This window comes from Micropterus salmoides, unplaced genomic scaffold (assembly GCF_014851395.1).
Source record: "Micropterus salmoides isolate LMB-PRFRI ecotype aquatic unplaced genomic scaffold, ASM1485139v1 Ms_hic_scaffold_3, whole genome shotgun sequence".
Lineage (NCBI taxonomy): Eukaryota > Metazoa > Chordata > Actinopteri > Centrarchiformes > Centrarchidae > Micropterus > Micropterus salmoides.
The window spans coordinates 15972976-15993026 of record NW_024042261.1 but is presented as its reverse complement, the minus strand read 5'-3'; the positions used below and the strand labels follow the sequence as shown (position 1 = coordinate 15993026).

The window sequence follows — 20051 nt, the reverse complement described above, 5'->3', positions numbered from 1 at the left end:
AAAAGGGCTTCCCCATTATGCCCCATTTCCTCTGTCTGCACAGTGTGCTAAGTTGTTGTCACTATATTACATTTTTCAATGAAGCGAGGGAAACAGAGGGGGAGAGTGAGTGAGAACTAAATGGAGAGCGATGATATAAAGCAACACTTCCCAGTGGTGCTATAGTGAGAATGTGCATTTGTTAATTTACTCCGCTCATGCTTAAAATGCGGGAGTGTCTTTGGGGATCCCTGGAGTCCATTATCTCCACTTTGTTGTGAATTAAATAAGGTGCTAAAGTGCTGCTTATTTCAGTGTTATTTGAACTCACTGGACACTCAAACACAGATGACTGATGGCTGGAGATTTCCCAGAGAATAGAGCTCAGGCAATTTGAATAGATCTTATTGTATAACTGTGTCGTTATATTAAGCAGCCAGATTGACTTGTTTTTTCCTGGGTAGGAGCTATTTCTGTAATCAGGGCTTTAGATCGGTGGAGAAAATAGTAGATTAATGTAGTAGGCATATCTGAAGATAGGTATGTAGGTAAGTACATTAATAGATGATTATAGATAGACAATCAGAAAAGGTCCTTGTTCACATAGATCCCTTTGTTGTTGTTTTTTTCAAACAACCTGAATGATTCACCTCAAAGTTATTTTTTTGTTCAGTTTCTGTGTGCTCGTGTAGCAAAATGTTTCAGTCTGAGAGTGACGGTGAATTATTGCAGAATGCTTTGCTATTCAGGTCTTTTATGTTCCTTCAGTGACCTCTTTAAAGCAGGATTGTTAGGAGATTGTAGGATTACTCTAAGAAAAGGACACAGTGCCTGCCACAGAATCCAGGGAATTAAGACGGTCTTTGAAACTCACGGCTGAAAATCACATTTGATCTTTGTGTCTCTTCCTCTCTTTCCTCATCTGTTTGCAGTCCCTCCCTACATTCAGCCGTTTGAGTTCCAGCGTTTCACTATTGGCCAACGTGTCTTCATCCCCTGCGTGGTCATGTCAGGCGACCGGCCACTGGACATCACCTGGCAGAAAGATGGGCGGCCAATCCCTGCCAGTCTGGGTGTGACTGTGGACAACATTGACTTCACTAGCTCACTGCGAATCTCCAACCTGACCCCGGACCACAACGGCAACTACACCTGTATCGCCCGTAACGAAGCTGCTGCCGTGGAGCACCAGAGTCAGCTCATTGTCAGAGGTGAGAAAGCACAGATTGTATATCTGATGGCACCTAGTGGACTACTATAATTTGTAGTATGTGTGCAGTTTTTATTTTAAGCAATCCCTACAGTACCAAGCTTCACTTATTAGTTTCTCCTGTCTGGCTGAAGGTAAAACAAACTGTTTTAGTGTTTGACTGGTATGAAAACCTGCACACACATGATACGGTATAATAAAGACTAAAATGTGACATATCAATGTCAAATGTTACTTGTGTGTACAGTTCCTCCTCAGTTTGTGGTTCAGCCCGAGGATCAAGATGGGATCTATGGGAAAACTGTGACTCTGAACTGCTCAGCTGAAGGCTACCCACCACCCACCATTGTATGGGAACACTCCAAAGGTACATTAAGCACAGCATGCATTACTCACTGCAAGTAAACCTGCCAGCTACAAGGGAATTATTGTGTTGAATTAAAAACAAATCAAACGTCAGAATTTAAACTCACAGGATAATAAAGCAGGCTTGAGTCACCAGGATGCTCTGCAAAAGCTTTAACATCTAATTCATAATTATAACTGGCTATCTCAGGCTTTTCTGAAAAGCTCCAATGTATCAGACCTCGCACACAATAATAATACGAAGTGCCTCAATAACTATCAAACATGGATGTCTCATGTCAATCATTCAGGTATTTAAAGGGACTATATGTAAGTTTTTTAATGAAATTAATCAAATTGTCATTGCCTTATTGTCAATGGGCTCCAAACTCACTTAGAAAAGAAGCACATGCCTGTTTTCTCCATTGCTTGCATCAGCCACTATACTCTCGTACTACAGCGAAAACACGGCAGCTAACGACATGCAGTCTGCTAACACCATAAAACAACCAGCTCACAGCAAAACACAGGCTCCACGTAAGGATACAAAACAACAATAAAGGTTTAAGTGCTGAAGCCCCTCAGACCAAAGAGGTTCAGATGATGTCAAGGAAGAACAAAGTGAGCATTAGTAAAGCTGGAGAAACAAAGAGAAAGTCACGTTAGCTCGCCGAGCAGTTGGTAATGTTATCTGGTGCAAAGTTATCGCTTTCCACATTACTTTAACAAACAAAGCGACCCATGTTACTATCCTGTGTACCACTGTTGATTTAGCCTGCAAAAAAAAGCAAATGTGGAGCGATTTGTTTACTAACGTTAGCCTATAGTGATGCAGCGAAGAGCAGCCAGCAAACGGTACAGTAGCTCGGACCTGCCGCTGTTTGCTTCGTAACGTTCAGTTTAGGTTTATTATGGTTTTACCAATACTCATGTACACAGCTTCTCCACCTCTCAGTCGCTGTAACTAACGTGATCCACATAATATACAATACTGCAACTTCCCAGCGACAACAACCCAGAGGTAAGTTGCTTTACTGTAGTAAAGCAACTTATATGATACGCGGTATGCGGCTCGCTGCGCTGAATGAAGTAACGTTATGGAGCCGGTGTTGATCTGCCTCTGAAACGGGAATGTTGAAGTAACAGAGCCTGAATATGTCTGAGTGAAAAGCATGCTGGTGTTTCTGCGTTTACTGCAAGATTTCTGTATGAAAGGGGTTGTGTTTTGGATTATGCTCGCTCATGAGTTCAAGCGAGCACGCGCACGAGCACACGCCTGGTAGCAATCTTAAAACCGCACCACTAGTGGCTGCTGGAAACTCCATAATGCCCCTTTAATGGATTTACTGTTGTAATTTACACAAGTTTAACACATAACTGTGTTGAGTTGTTCAACTACGTGAATGTCTTTCCTTTCCAGAATTGTAAAATTAGCAGTTTTCTTTATTGCTAGATGGCCACTGCTCATCTAAAGGAGACATACGGAACAACTCACAGCAACAAAGAACACATACTGTACAGACACGGATAGTAATATTCCACAGAAAAATTATTATTTTATTTCTAGTCTCGATGATGTTTCCGGTCTATTTTGAACGGCTGTGATTTGAGATTGCAGCTTTTAGTTTCTAATGCCCTCTTTGTTTATGTTTTAATCATTACCAGTTCTTTCCATACATGCTTACTGTACATGTAAAAGGTGAAAGCTGTTCATATGAAAATAATATGTTTTGTTGAGCTACAATACATAGTCTCATGTAAAAAGAGAAATGAGGATTGACCTGTAAAGGTTTTGAATTTGCATAAGTTATATTTTTAAGGCTTATATAGATCAATATACTGTAGATTGAATGATCATTTTGCCAGCTACAGTGCAGTTTTGTGTGCTATCTAAGCTGCACTTCGGTCTTAGGATGTGTTTCTTAAAGCAACTGTGTGTGAAGGTGAGTGCTGTACACAGCTGGTATGGCAGTAGTAGTGTTTTTGCAGGTGAGTGGGTTCCATTTCCTTTATCCATAGCCAGTGCATATGTGCGTGAATGCACACACACACACACACACACACACACACACACACACACACACACACACACACACACACACACACACACACACACACACACACACACACACACAGCCATCTGCACTGTAAACATGGGCTGGGGGCTCGCAGGGTTTCCACCTGCATAATTAGAGAATCATCAGAGAGACAGAGAGAGACAAAAACAGACAGACAGATACACAGAGGCAGAGACAGAGCGTTAGAAGACAGACAGGCAGGGAGGCAGCAAGTGAGTTCAGCCACTTGAGCAGGGCAGATGAAGAGGGGCCCCAGGTGTTTGCCCCATCATCCATATAACCAGGGATCAAAGCTTCACCAACAGAAGGACAGCAACCAATGAGAAGTGGTGCGTGAGTGCGAGTGTGTGTGCTATACCCCATGATCAAAGCAATGAAAGAATCAGATCTGTTTTTCAACCTTTGATTGATGTGTGTGTGGGTGTGCATGTATGTGTGTACATGTGAGACAAGCAGGCCTCATGCCTGATTAATCCTGATCACTATGGAAAGATTAGACTGAGGTGTGTGCGTGTGTGTGTGTGTGTGTGTGTGTGTGTGTGTGTGTGTGTGTGTGTGTTCTCAATTGAGTTAAAAACAAGCTTGACCTATCCAGGGTGAAGTTGCCCAGGCTGAAGGTCAGTTTTGTGTTTTTTGAGGGGCCTTCATCACATATTTTTACCTCTAGTTTTTCACATCTTTCCTGTTGCCCTGTAATGTGTTTTTGCACAGGATATCAGTCAGAGCAAAGAGGCAATAGAGATCACCTCAAATGTATCTGGAGTAGGTAGGTTGGGAAGCTATGGTCTAATTTGTTGTTAGCCCGAGCACAGCTTGTCCAAAGAATGGCTGTCTGGCATGCTTTTACTGCAGCAGAAGTAGCTAAGAGCCAGATGAGTGTCTCTGGGAGATATGGAACAGTAAGTAAAGGTCAACTGCTATTAGCATAACGACTAGCGCCATTTGGATATGCAAAATCCATAATTCAAGGAAGAACACATCTTCCTCCCCCTGCCCTCTCTCTCTCAGAGCCAGGGGAGCAGGAACAAAGTCACCACTTGACCCTTTGCTAGCCACGGCCACTTGACTGCATTTTAATTAAAAGCAAAAACCCACAGCTCACTAAATTGCCTAATCTCTACACGCTAACTTTAACACGAGCTAATGCAACGTCCGGCTCAGTTCACACGTGTTTAATACTACATGAGCAAGGTGGAATACAGTGCTTTCATCAGGCCGCTCTAAAGCCTTATTAATTCAGTATCAGTGATATTTCCTACAGATTTAAGGCTGCCATTGCAGAATGAGATACTGTATTGTTTGACAATAGAACAAGAGTGATTATATCATTTTCTATTAAAAAGATAGGTATTAATTACATGCAGGCAGCAGGCCAGAATATGTCAGAGATGCCAAGTCCAGTTATTTCAACGATGCTTCAGTGATGGATATCAAATGTCAGTCGTATTGGACTTTTGAGAATTGAGAAAAGACAAGTGCAAAGCATTACTCTACTTGTTCTCAAACCAGACAAATCCAAGCCTTTTAGGATTCTGTCTTTGACTTTTACATGAAAATGTGTTTTGGAGCCATTTACTGCATGTAGTAATTTCTACTGGATCTATTCACTAAATAAACAGGAATGCAAGGAATAAATCCAGAGAGGTGACACACAGAAATAAATAGTCAGAATAAAATCCTTCCTACAGTTAAAATCTTTGAGTCTCACTGGCCTGTCCCAGTGCTGAAGGCCAGCAGCAATGCAAAGCCTCTCTGCTCTCCTTCTGCCTGTTGTTCCTCTGCACCAATCTGCTGTCTTGTTAAACATGAGCATTATGTCTGTTGTGATTGCATCACACCAGCAGCTCGGCCTGCTTCACTTTGCTCAGCAGCTGTTTGGCGGTTTAAGGATTTAGGCCTGGTGTTAAGAAACATGTTTAAAATCCCCCACCTAAATCTGACAGGCTTTGTCATCAAATCTGTAAACACAGACGCATGGTCAAATGAATGCACACACACACACAGACACACTCACTGACACACTGGAGGTCATCTTACTGTTTAGTTATGTATTTGCACTACATTTCTGTATTGAACATTACATTACTTTTGTCTTCTTTCTTTTATCAGGCGCGGGCGTCCCCCAGTTTCAACCCATCCCACTGAACAGCGGCTCTCGTGTCCAGCTGCTGAGCAACGGTTCGCTGCTGATCAAACACGTGCTGGAGGATGACAGCGGATTCTACCTGTGTAAAGTCAGCAACGACGTGGGAGCTGATGTCAGCAAGTCCATGTACCTCACCGTCAAAAGTAAGAGCTTGCCCCTGATGCACGATCAATAACAGCTGATGGGCAGGAATCATTGTGTATCTTAATGTCTGGGTGGTGCAGTGACAAAGCAGCCTTTAAAAAAGGATTCCCAGCTGCAGGATTTTACAGATGGCACCTCACATCAGATCACCAGATTCAAAAGAGCTTTGCAAATGAATGATGATGAACATTCTGTGTGAGAGGTACAAATTCTGGACATAATCCATCCAAAGCGACACCTTACTGGCCCACATTTGCTTGTGATGAGCTTCAGCTAAATTAAAAAACACTTTATAAGCTAAGCAAAGCGTTAAAGGGGTAATGACCCTGACTTGAGATGAGGTTAGTTTGAAGTCAGATTTGCATCAAAACATCCTTACTAGGGAAGATGAGAAGAGAACAGACCTTTAGTATGTCTGTTGAAATAGTGGAGGCTAGTGGCCATGCTCATAGTAACACGAAAGGGCCAGGAGTTACTGAGCATTATTCTGGGTGCAGAAAGCTTGTCCTCATGTTTCTTCTTCTGAGTATAAGCATGTTTCTGTTTTTGTGCACGTGCCTGTGTGTTCTCACTGCTCTCTTAAGTGGTCGGCATGGTAATGTCCCCGACTGCAGGTCTCCTGCCTCCAGTGAGCATTAGCTCCCCTATAGCGCTAGGAGTGGCTCCTCATTTTCATGCTGCTTAGATGCGAGTGGGGCTTATTTTCCCTGTGCTAATGTTATCAAACTGGAGCACGAGGACCCCCGCTGACGGGCAGCACTCTTTCTGTTCCCCTCTCTCTATCTCCTCTTCTTTCGCACTCCTCAGCAGCCCAAAGACTGATATACAGAACACAGATACGAAAAACACGTACATATGCAACAACTTGACTACATTTATAAGGAATACACATTAAATTTAACGTTTTAAGTTAGTCTGATGGGATGGCAGTTGTACCTGACCCTGAACACTGTCCCTTCTGTTAAAAGGGAAGCCAACAAAATTATTTCTGTAAAACTCTCCTTCTGGATAAATCAGCACTTGTTATCATTAATATCAGCTGGCATGGATTTTCATGTGTCACTGCAATTAAGCCTCGGAGTGTACAAGGTTGGGAGCTGCCACTGTGTGAATCTGCCGGAGCTACAGCAGCAGCAGGCTAAGAGATGAACATGCTTTCTGTGTTTTCATAGGTCAGTTGGCTGACTCTGGCACCCAGTTGCTATGCAGCAAGTTGACCTATGGCTGTACTAACCTTTTTTTCTTCCATTTTCTACCAAGCAGAAAGCAAACACTGCAGCTGCAGCTACAGTAGACTCAACTCTCAGTAGCACAACACTAACACCAAGCACTAAACATCAGATTTTAAGGAATTTAAAATGTACTTTACTAAAGGAAACCACAAGTAAACGAGGTAATTCTGTCATACAGGGTGTTGTATCTGTAACTACACTATATATACTACTACTATAACTGAAAAATACATCTAATAAATTGGAACTGCATACTGCATCTACTGGACTCCCTGTGAGTACTTCAGAGTGAAAGAGAAGACTCACCATAAACAGGTTAGAGCAGTGGGCAAAGATCCACTTCAGGGGGGTCGTGGATGTTCAGCGGACCTAAAGTTGAATGAATATGATTCATGTGGTGACATTAACAAACAAAGTGCTCTGATACTAGCAGGGCTATTTTGTTAACCTGAATCTTTTTTATTTACATCGCCAGTATTGATAATAATTGATTAAAAAATAAATCCATTTTTGCTGGGGTAGGGGGCATGAACGTTGTTTGGCTTCTGAAGGGGGACGTGACAGAAAATGTTTGAGAACCACTTGGGTTAGAGTGAGATGATATAGATCAGAAATCCAATCAGCAGTGTTGTTGCACTGAACTGCAATACATCTTCCCCTTTTCTCTCCTCCCTGATGTTTTTGTTTTGGATGTCTTTTGGGCCCTTTGCGAGGTCATCTTTCTATGACACTAGTCATCTCCTCCCAAAACACTGAGATAGTTTGGTGTGTGTTTGCTGTCTATGGTATGGTATTGAAGAGGGACAGCAGTAGCAATGCACATGTGTCAGGCGGGAGTTTATGAGCCCTATAAAGCCTGGCGTTGTGGCCTACTTTCTGCTGCTCCACTGCCTTGACACCAATCACACTGCTGCAACCTGCTGAGACCCCTCTGCGTGTGTGTTTTGAGGAGATGAGCAACAAAATACCTATGCAGCACAAACTAGAAAGAGCAGTGGCTTATGTATATATAGTGTTGTTGGTGTGCAACTGCAGTAGTGATGTGGGAGATGAGTATGTGTGAGAAGTAAACTGAGATTGCATGCATTCAGTTTCATTGATCTTTGTAGTCAGTTGTATCATTTATCATTGTAGAGGGGAGAGAGAGATAAAGACAATGAGAGAGGGGGGGGGGTGACCCACCGAACACACTCTGCTGTTGCTCAAGGCTTTTGGTTTCATGCTGTACCCGACTCCATCAAAAGGAATTTTGACAGCTTTAGTGCTAAATAATGTAAGCTAGTAGTTTCATTAACATGGTAACATTATTTACAGATTGTATTATTTATATCAAAGACATGGTCTTTCCCTCAAGATGAATTAAAAATAATTTCTAGTAATTTCATGAATTATGGGTTGTCTATTTTCATTCAAGTAAAAAAAATATTCTGACCACAGGTAAAGTGGGATAGTAAATATTTTTTCAATCAACAAGTAGTTAATTTCTTGACAGTTAATTGTTGCCTAATGTGTTATATGCACATTGACATACAGTGTGTATTCTTATAGTACTGCTGAAAAAAAAACATTTCTTTTTGCCCCATAACTACTGAACTGTTTTGACACACCTGTACAGGTACCTTTAGGAAATATGCAATCATACAATTAAATGCAATTAATTTCTTCATTCAACCAATCCTGGCAGTATTGCAGAAAGCATGTTTTTCTAGTTTTTGCGATATTTCTGGAAAAAAGGGAAATCATGAAATTGTTTTTCTAAATTTTAACAATCTGAAATGATTGAATCTGATTAATTTGCTGCTAAATGCAAATTATTTACATGTTTACTGAGTTTTGTAATTGTGGTTATTTAAACAACACACAATGTTAGAATATCATTTTTACTAGTTTACTATTTGATTTAGCAGTTTTCCATAGGTTCATAAATTTTACCTGGAGGCTTACGCTGATAATCGCCAAACACCACAAATAACACAACATACCATTTTTTTTGTAAATCTGTTGCAAGTTCAGTCAATTTATGCTACAAAAAACTCTAATCTTAATGCTTTAGTATCTAGTGGTGTTTTGCTAATTCCTATTTATCTCCAGAACCAATTGACAACCAACACAAATGGAAAGACATAATTCAATTAACACTGCTACCAATGCCTTAACGACGTCACCAGGATATAGCATTAGTAACATGGAATATGAATTAAACATATGTGAGTTCATTTTTTTTTTTACACTCACTCTGTCAATTTACTTCTGAATTACACTTCTCTGTCAATGTCATTTAAAACCTCTTAAGTCATTTATAATTCAGTTAGTATTGAGGTGTCATCTTCACAGCTAGAATAATTCACATTAGAGGAAACAGCTGTAAGTTCTTTGGGTCTGTGATAATATGCTGTATTGTCCTTCCTCTGCCATCGTAGGCTGCTCAGTCATTACATGCTGGCTCAGCCACATGCTTGTCACTCATCAACAGATCGCATTTCATGCTCTTTAAACCCCAAACTGTACTCGTACACTAAGATGCTTTCTGTAAAAGTGTACTTACTCGCATGAGTGGTTTGAAAAAGGGAGGCCATTACTGTGCCCGTATTCACCAACACCATTATGTGATTCATTTGTTTGTGTGTGGGTTTGTGTACAATTACACATGTCTTTTTAGTTTTAAGCATCCAGTATGATTGTTAACAAAGATACTGTATGTGTATTTTACATCTTGTAATCACGTCTGTTTTTATTTTTTGTATCCATTCATGGTGTATTGCGTCCATTCTGCTTGCTTGCATGCAGTGTGTGCGAGTGTGTGTGTGTGCTATTGTGTGTGTGTTACAAGATGCTGGAACTCTTGAGTGCATTTCAGCCTCATTTAAATCCATCAATACTTCAATTAGAAGCCAACGAAAGGGCTCAGGGGAAGAGTAGTCTGCGTGTTTCTCTGCTTTATTTGTACTCTGGCTATCTTCGTCTCTTACATTTCCAGCAATGAGAGAACAATTAAAAAGATAAATAACACATTATTTGTTTAATTTTTTTACTCTTACTCATTTGCTGACAGCTGTGTGTGTCCTCAAAGTGTCTAAATTCCCTATTGCCAACAACAAAGCCTAAATTTATTTACCATTTACAGATAATGTTTAGCTTAATTGAATTGCTCTACTGCTAACAATCCCAGATGGATATTACAGTACCCCATCATATATTTAAATCACTACTGTACACTTCAATCTGTGCTGCTCCTCCGTGTGTCTCCGTGCATGCGTTGCTCTAAGTCCTCTTTCTAAATCATAATGTCAACATAGTGAATTCTGTAAAATGACAAAAGAGAAATGTTCTGCTCATATGATAACAGAACCCTTTTTCTTTTTAATGTATGTATAAGTATCCTCAATCTAATTAGCTTAGTCTTAATTTTATGTCCATGTTGTGAATTCAAGCAAGATTCAAGGGTAACTCATCAGCCCTGCAACTAATGATTATCAATTAGTGTGCCAATTATTGTCTTGATCATTCCATTTATCATTGAGTCCATGAAATGCCAAAAAATAGTGGCTACATTTATGTAGCACTTTTATCCAAAGGGCTTTGCAAGGTTTTTGCTGCTCTAAAGCATAACTGAATATTATTATTCCATACAAAAGATATTGTCTGAAGCCAGCGATGGTTCAAACAGTGCTTCTGGTTTTAACATTTTTATCCTTCTCCACACTGGTCAGTGACAGAAATTGATGATGATGAGGGGAACCTGAAAATGTGGTTAAAGGATCCACTTTCAGGTTTCTTCCTCTATTTTACACCTCCCTCACCTCCTGTCTGCACCTTTTTGTCTTTTCCCCCCACCCCCTCCCTTTCCCTCCCTCTCTACCCCCTCAGCTTTATCTTTCTCCCTTGTCTCCCCTCTTCCCACTCACACTTTCTCCTCTACCCACCCATGTTTTATGACCAGGCCCCTGTAATATCGCTGGATATTAAAAAATATACATCAACTGAGCAATTATGGGCTATCAAAAAGAATAGGTTTAGCCCGGGGCCCTACGAGTGCTGCACGGTAGATGCATAGAGATGAGATGAGGAGAAAGCGAGTGAGTAGCCTCACCTCAGCTCTGGGCCACTGAAGCACAAACCAGATCGGTGAAGGTTGTACAACATTTTAGATGCAGTCTACATCACATGGTAGCAATCTTATATACATGAACATTTAGCATGTTTCATTCACACACACACATACAAGATCAGAGTGAAACATCTCCAAATGCACACAGATGTATTCATAAATCCATGTTCATATACAGGAACATAATGTACATATACCTACACAGACAAGCATGTGCTCATAATATACACATGATTTCATACAAAAGCATGTACTCACACAACGACACTCACACACAGAGCCTTGTGTGCTGTCAGTGTGCCCTTTCTCAAGCTCTCTGGATGAGCAAACATGAGCTTTGTCGATGTTAACTCACACTGCCAAGGCCTCCGATTTAGATGGTGAAAATAGCCGCTGTTAAGGAGCAATAACATTTAGAGAAGGGGCTGGGAAGACTCTTTTAATAGGACTCACTTAAAATTCATAGTTGCTATGCAAAATAAATCAGCAATTTCCTGCGCGGGGGCAGTTGGGAAGGGGATGATGGGGAGCGAGGGAGAGGGAGGGGCAGCGAGTGAATAAGAGATGAGGTTTAAACGTTGGCAGTCCCAAGTCTGACACATTCCATCATGTCGGGGGTGGGTGGGGGTTGAGGGTGCACACAAGCACATGTACACAAACACACACACAAGTGGCACCCACTTTTGATTTTTTGTTGGCTGCATCAAAGAAGGAAATGTTCTATGATGGGGAAACAAGTCTGTGTTTATTTGTTCATGAGGGGTTTTACATGCATGTGGCGTGTGCATGGCCTATTTTATTGTCAGACATATTCTGGTATCAGTGTAAAGCCATTTCAAAGACACGTTTGAGGTCATTTAAAAACTGTGTTGCAGTTAAATAGTTTTCCTCCTAACGAACACTTACAAGTTATTTTGGCTCTAAGGAGCTTGTATTTAGTGCTAATTAGCAAATGTTAGCAGCTTGAAGTGGGCCGGACGCAGTACCGGCACCTCGACATTTTACTCTTCGGCGTACCGGGACATTACCCGGCTCTTACTCTTGTTCAAACTCTCAAACATTGATGTCAGCTTCAGACTGAAAAATTCAGAATTACCTCACACCTTTATACTGTATGTACCACTACAATAATAAATAACATTCAGAGCAAGAAACAATCTGTAGCCTAGCATGTTCTGGTCTGGTTGTGCTGCAGAATGGGTGAGGTTTAACACATCAGGGTAATCCAGACGCCATCAGGCAAGGTGTCATTCACACAAGTACAGTATAATAAACGATTCATTATAAATTCAAGTGCTTTAATTGACTTGTGATTGTCTAACCTTCCTGGCTCTCCTAGTATGAGCAAACTGGTGTTGGCTCCTACGTGAAGCCAAAACAAATGATTACAAAGTTATCTACAAACACCCAGGGGAATACTGTATATGTGGGGAGACGTATGTGTGTGTATTTCTAAATCCTGTTTTCAGTTGTTTGTGTGTGTCATTGCTTCTGTTTTGGTTTGTTTGTGTATGTGTGTGCATCCCTATGTGTTTTCTTGTCACTGTGTCACTGTGTCTACACTTGCGTACTGGATTTGTCTTTGTTTGTGCATGTGCACGGGTGTGTGCGTGCGTCTGCCGTTACTCGTGCATGTCTGTATATGTTTCGAATGTGCGTGTATCTCTGTGTGAGACAACAGCACGGCCAGCGGACCTGTCTGCTGCGTATGAATAATCAAAGTGGTCTCTCTCTCATCATTAAATCATCGCTGTCCTGGTGGGAGCCCGAGGAGGGAGATGGAGTGAGTGAGCGAGGGAGAGAAGGAGGGAGAGGGATCATAGTTAGCGCTGCAGGGGTACATGCTCTCTCTCTCTCTCCTCCATCGTGTAGTGTGGCTGAGATGTGTCATGAGCACAGGTCTTTTCTGCTCTCTGCGCTCGCCCACTTAGCTCCTCCAGACACAGCCGCTCTCATACACACACATTCATACATATGCACGCAGAGTGTAACACTCATACCCATGCACACAGACACATTATTCAGGAGCGTACAGACATTCACACACTGACTCCAACACACACATTGCATCTCTTCTTTGAAGAGAAGGCCCCCAGCTGATACTACACAGGTATCTGCCACATGCAGCTGCCACTACTGTCCTTTCCAATGACACAGTATTCACCAAAACACATATTTACATATTCAGGAAACCTTTCTTAAACGTATGGTACTAAACACTGGACTGTAATGTAAATTAAGATGAACTGACTGATCACTCAACAGAAAATTTACAACAATTTTAATAGTTAATTGTTTAAGCTGCTCTTATCAGTATTTTTATATTAAAAATGGATTAAATGTGTAATGTAAATTGCCTCACTTCAGCTCTACGTAGCTTTAAAGCATCTTTGAGACCATTGTTTTGGTTTTCTTGCCCTCAACTTCACTATTATGTCATTTAAAGTCACAGCAAACAACCGTTAAACCCGTCAGTACACTACCTGCCAAGCAGCAAACAACAGGTATATTTAGTGACTAACTATTGAACATAGTGGAGCATCAAACAGCTCAAGGGATAGGTGTTTCCCTTGAGAGATGGTGGAAATCGTATCTAAAAGGGGAGTGAATATTGGACACACAATTATAAGGTGAATGATGATAATGTTGCTCTGTAAGTGCTCGATGTTTAAATAAGCAACAGTTTGATAAGATGTTGATAAGATGTCTTTACAGGCTGATAATATGTCAGTGTTGTGTTTATAGCTTGGTTCCACTGCCCCCAAGTGGCCAAAATATCAATTAATGTAGCTTTAAGTAATTTATTAAGCAAAAATGGTGAAATCATTGTAAACGGACCAACACCCTAAACCCAAAGACTTAGGGTGTTGGTCCGATAAAACTAGCAATTCAAAGATATTGCTTTTGTAATTTCACTTTTCACAATTCTGCATTTCAAGGGGTACATTCTTGTATTTGTTAATGTTGAAACACCCCTGTCTTTTCCTTGTGCAACTTAAAGCCTGATTATTGCACACCAATAAATGGCGTCTTGCCCAAAATAAAATAACAGACCGGGAGTGCTGTTTGGGACACAGCAGATTAAAGTTGCATTTGTTGAATAAAGCTTTGAATGAATTCCTGTGATCATCTGCAAGTTTCACCGAGCTTTGAGGTAAACTTATAAAGTGAAAGTATCAATTTATTCAATCAAACTGCAGAAGTTAATTTAGTGTATCTCAACTCAGGCACTTTACACTTTGGAGATCATTATACTGTGAATATCACCTTAAGTCTCAGTAGAGAGAAAAAGGTGTGTGAATGAAAGAAAGTGTGAGTACAGACTGAGTAGTCTGCATGAGAGACGTTTACAACAGATACTCACACACACACACACACACACACGAGCTAGATGTGTTGGTAATGAGCCTGGTGTGCGTTTACAGCGTAGAGCCAGACCGGCTCCACGCTCAGACCGATGGGAGTTCAGTCAGGAGTCACCACTTTCTTCTCCGTTCCTCTGCCTCATCCTCAGAAAGCAGCACGTTACCGTTCGCTGTCATTATCAAAGCCGGCACAGGCTTACCTGAAGGGCTCTGTTTCAATCTCTAAGTATTGCGGGAGACAGGTAGACTCAAACACGAGTTCATGATGGTCCCTGGAGTGTTTAAATGGTTGTCATAAATGTCAGGGAAAAACGAAAAAGGAGTTTTCTCAGTATAATACAGGAAACACAGTCAGAGAATTCATATGTGCTGTGTTTTTCAAAATATAAATTGATTTCTTGTATTTTGGAATAAAAGAATTAACACATGGCTATGAGAACAATTATTTACAAAGTGGTGCTTTGTGAAATGGGAATTAGATATACTGTTAAAGAAGATGATGTTTGAAATTACTCTATTATCATCTTCAACAACAAATGTGCGTAAAATGGCAAAAACCTGAATGTTTTAACTAATCTCATCGTCTTATATTCTTTCCATTTCCTGCTGTTCTTTCTATTCTTGCTCTTCCTTCTCTCTTCCCCTAAACTTCTGTCCCATCCATCCAGTCCCAGCCATGATCACCTCCTACCCCAACACCACTCTGGCTACGCAGGGAGAGGAGAAGAAGATGAGCTGCATTGCTCATGGGGAGAAACCCATCATGGTGCGCTGGGAGAAAGAAGAACGCATCATCAACCCAGAGACCAGCCGATACGTGGTCACCGTCAAAGAGGTGGCCGACGAAGTCGTCTCTACGCTGGTGGTGAGCGCTCAGTTTCACCGTAATACACACATATTTTCAATCGAATTTTAGGGGAGCGCATGACCTTCAGTCACTGTGTATGTGTTCAGACAGATGGGGCAGAGAGGGAGAAAAAGTAGGGAAGGCATCGCAAAAAAAAATCTGGCTCAAATAATCTTAAAATCGTCAAGTGTTAAATATTAAAGACCTCCCTTTCAGTTCAATTTAATGGATATTAAAACACAGTATGAATGAGTACATGTGTAATGCAGAATTGTAAAATTGCAAGGAATATGCGCCTTGAGATAATTTAGTAGTTAAGTGTCCCAATGGGTTCGGATGAAGAGTGTTTGCCCCCCACCCTCTAGTAAAGGATATGAATATTGCAGTTGAGTACAAAATCACTAAGGATGAAACATAATTGTATGCCCTGCATGTGGTGTGTCTCTATGTAGATTATGCCTACTGTTCGCGAGGACTCCGGTTTCTTCTCCTGTCATGCCATCAACTCCTTTGGTGAGGACCGAGGCATCATACAGCTGACAGTGCAAGGTGAGCTCCCCCTCGACTCACACTCAGTTCACCTCAGCTTTTTCAGCGGGCCTGTTTGGAAGAAGACAGAATTCCCTCCAGGAGTAGTAAAGATTTCAATCATTTATTAAGTCATTCATTTATTAATTTAATTGCTGCACAGTGTGAATCCTGTGGTTTACAGTCCTATCCTTAAACTCTCACTGGGGAAATCACAGACGAAGTAAAACTGATACATCTGTCTGGTCTGTCTGCCTACCACTATAACGCTCTCCTGTTTTCACACTTTTCCTCAGAACCTCCCGATCCTCCGGAGGTGGAGATCCGGGAGGTTAAAGATCGGACCATAGCTCTCCGCTGGACCATGGGCTTTGATGGCAACAGCCCCATTACAGGATATGACATTGAGTGCAAGAACAAATCAGGTAGACACAAACTCAAGAAACAGCTCATGTCACTGTAACAATGTGTAAATTGTTTGTAACAATTACTCAAACATGGCAGAAATAAGAAATTTTACTTTCCAGTGCTAACGGTCTGTTCTCCCCCTCTGTTTCTTCTAGCGTCATGGCTATCAGCCCAGGTAACCAAAGATGTGTCACCGCAGCTCAACCAGGCCACTATTATTGACCTCCACCCTTCCTCAACTTACAACATCCGCATGGTCGCCAAGAACATCATTGGCAACAGCAATCCTAGCAACGAGCTCACCATCACTACTGATGAAGCAGGTTACTGCTGTTAACTTCTCATGAGCACGACACCGAGTCCCGTGGAAACGCCGTCACCCATTTTCCTAATTTGAGTTTAAAGTTCATAGAAAATTAGCTGTTTGGAACATTGTTACTGAAACATTTCACTTTGTTGTGAAATTAAGCACTCTTTGAAAGTGGCAACTTTACACTATCACCAGGATTTATTTTAATACTTTAACTCTATACAGACTCTCTGTCCGATTGCTAGTTTGGAAAGAAACTCCTGAGCTATAGTGTCCATTTCTTCTTGGTCCCCAAACCTGTTGAGTCATTTGCACATAATTATTTTATGGTTGTTTTAAATGGAGGCCATCATCTTTTATATCTGGGGAAGCAGATCAGTTCACTGTTGCTTGCAGGCGGCTCTATCGGTGTTCACTTATCTTCTATTGCCTATAATGATGCCCTCACAGGCATACCAGCACATTTAAATGCCCCATTTTACTGGATTCATTGCTAAAATAAAATCATAAACTGAAAATGAAATAAAACATGTATCAATTTTCACATTATTTCAATGGTTAAAGTTCATGATGTTACAGGTTTATTTTAAATTACTATTAAGTTGAAGTGGAAACCTGAATGTGAACGTGCATGTAGGAAAACACATTCTTAACTCGATACCACCATCTAGTGAAGTTGAATGGGATGAAACACAAGCGTGCTTTATTTACAGCTCCTGACGGCCCACCACAGGACGTCATTCTGGAGCCCACCTCCCCACAGAGCATCAAAGTTTCCTGGAAGGTAAAGTCCAGACTTTATGTATATAACTGTGAACCCCAACACCGATATACAGTATATACCAGCATGTAGATTATTCTTTAATGTACATCTCTTCAGTAATTAAACATGAAAAGGGTTTGAGAAACACAAAGACATTTAGTTTTTTCTCTCTGCAGAGTTTAGTTTAGTAATATATGAATGCGTTAAAGGCTGTTAAATCTGCATTCTGGATCAGTAGCTATGAACTACATCAGATATTACTGTTTATTTTTGTTTGATTTTTTTATTTTGACCCACAAAAGACTAGTAATCACTTTGTGAAAGCTTATTGGTATCTGAATAAAGAATAAATAAATAAACTGTTTATGATTAAAAGCATTAGAAGGAGCAACAGTGACTTGTTAGGTATACAACTATACGTTGTTTTATAACTTGATAATTATTTGATCATGATTATTAAATAAATGACACTGACAGAAGATGAGTAATTATGTTTTATATGTAAGTCAACTCATGATTTTCATGAGGTCTTCTAACCGTTTTCCTCCTGATCCTCGTCTCACAGCCTCCCCAGAAGCACCTGCAGAACGGTGTGATCCGGGGCTACCAGGTGGGCTACAGGGAGTACAGCCCTGGGGGGAGCCACCAGTTCACCATCATCAGTGTGGACACCACAGGAGACACCACAGAGAGCATCACACTGGACAACCTGAAGAAGTTCACTCAGTACAGCGTGGTGGTGCAAGCTGCTAACAGGGCAGGCACCGGGCCATCCTCCCAGCAGGTGGTCACCAAAACCCTGGAGGATGGTAAGGAGGGATCTGATGTGTTATATGTGTTCATAATCATATCAGATGGTCAGTTTAGGGGTCCCTGAGAACAACTGGTTTACTGGGTTATCATTTGAAGTTAATATAACCTTTATTTTCATTTATGTGGACTACTTGCTGTTTGAGTTGTTATTTTGAACTGAATGACTGAGTTTTGAACCCTTCAACCAAGGCCTTTTAGATGCAGTGGCTCAGTGAAAAGGCTCCCCTCTACTGGACATGTGTTGAATTACATCAGTCAAACAAACAAGGACCACCAAAGTCTCTGGTTATGGAGGACTTGTATACTGATTTTACAAAATATAAACAGTCCCTTCTTGTTTTTGAAGCCCTAATTGTTTGGCATTTAAAAAAGCCTTATTCTTAATTAAATAATAAATTAGATGGGTTGGGTTTTTTCCTGCTTCACAAAAATGACAAACGTTTCTAACACACTATACTCTGTAAATATGTGATGGAGTGACTGTAATAATATTCAGCATTTAATAACATTATTAAATCTAAAGATATTTTCACTAATAATCTCTTCGGAGTCTGAGGATGCAGTTATGCATATTAAGCAACTATAACATTCAACCATTTTAGAATTAAACACTACTTTTCACTAATGTCTGATTATAAAGAAAAAGATGATGCAACTGCTGTTTCATTGTAATTGCCTACATGAGGGTACTTGCTCAGACAGTCGCTGTTTTTGCCTCCATTAAACGTCCACTCCAACACTTTTTCTCCTCTCATGTCTCTGGCAGTGCCATCTCGGCCTCCTGAAAATGTCCTGGCTGTGGCAAAGTCCCCGGAGGTCATCTCGCTCTCCTGGATTCCTCTGCCCAGAGAGGCTCTCAATGGAAACCTGCAGGGATACAGAGTCATCTACTGGGCCAACCTGCCTGATGGAGGTACTGACATTAATGCACCCAAACACTAATATCATTAATAGATCAATGCAGTTTCATTGTCATTTTAAGTCAGTACTTAAAGACACCTGACTTTTCATTTATGCTGGGTTTGTTTTTCGTTGCCGTTGCATGTTGTCATCGTTTATCCACCAGGGGAAGCTGTGGTATAGTCATACTGTTTCAGAGGTGGTGTGTGTGTGTGTGTATTTGTACGTGTTTCATATAATGCTTTATACTTTTTCTTAGAAATAAAGAGTTATTTCCTGATAAATAACAAACAGCAGTTGTCTGATTCACCAGTCTATCTTCTGTATATCAGACTTGTTCTATTTGAGGTTAATGAGATGCTGTTTGTATCATTTTGCAACTTTTTCAAATTTTAAGTTTAATTTTCAGCATCTTATTTACACTTACAATATCAAGTTTGAATCTACATTTTAATTCACATACTTGATGAACAACGATGATTTTTAAATGTGCCAATTACAATATAAGTTGAGAAGAGTGGAAATACAAAGGCTGCATTGCACAAAGGGGATATTTGTGGTTCCTGTGTTTTTCCCTTCAATGTATACCATGCTGTACAGCAGTGATCCAACCTTGCGGTCTGGCTGGTCTCCATCAATAATTCACAATGCAATAACTCACTGAGGCCTATTGCCTCAGCTCTGAGTGACGGGACATGGGGGAGTAGAGGAGAGGGGAATCAAAGCAAAAGTAAAAATCCCTCAATACCTGTTTTTTGGTTAAAAACACACATTATGCCAAGGAGTGCTTCCCGTACATAATCTATACTGAACATTCTCAGTTGAGAAGACTGGAGTAAAATTACCATACCACTGCAGTATGTTATATATAAATC

At 40.8% G+C, this 20051-nt stretch overlaps 1 protein-coding gene across 2 annotated transcripts in view; it reads left to right on the top strand.

Annotated features, from left to right (window-relative positions):
• dscamb (Down syndrome cell adhesion molecule b) overlaps window positions 1-20051 on the top strand; it is a 121326-nt gene that overhangs the window by 84560 nt on the left and 16715 nt on the right. For both annotated transcript variants that reach the window (XM_038693882.1, XM_038693881.1), the window contains exons 9-18: window positions 912-1190; window positions 1437-1556; window positions 5722-5901; window positions 15276-15472; window positions 15907-16003; window positions 16279-16407; window positions 16546-16713; window positions 17414-17484; window positions 18029-18272; window positions 19043-19189. In XM_038693882.1, coding sequence (XP_038549810.1) covers window positions 912-1190; window positions 1437-1556; window positions 5722-5901; window positions 15276-15472; window positions 15907-16003; window positions 16279-16407; window positions 16546-16713; window positions 17414-17484; window positions 18029-18272; window positions 19043-19189 — 1632 coding nt within the window. The remainder of the gene's footprint in view (window positions 1-911; window positions 1191-1436; window positions 1557-5721; window positions 5902-15275; window positions 15473-15906; window positions 16004-16278; window positions 16408-16545; window positions 16714-17413; window positions 17485-18028; window positions 18273-19042; window positions 19190-20051) is intronic.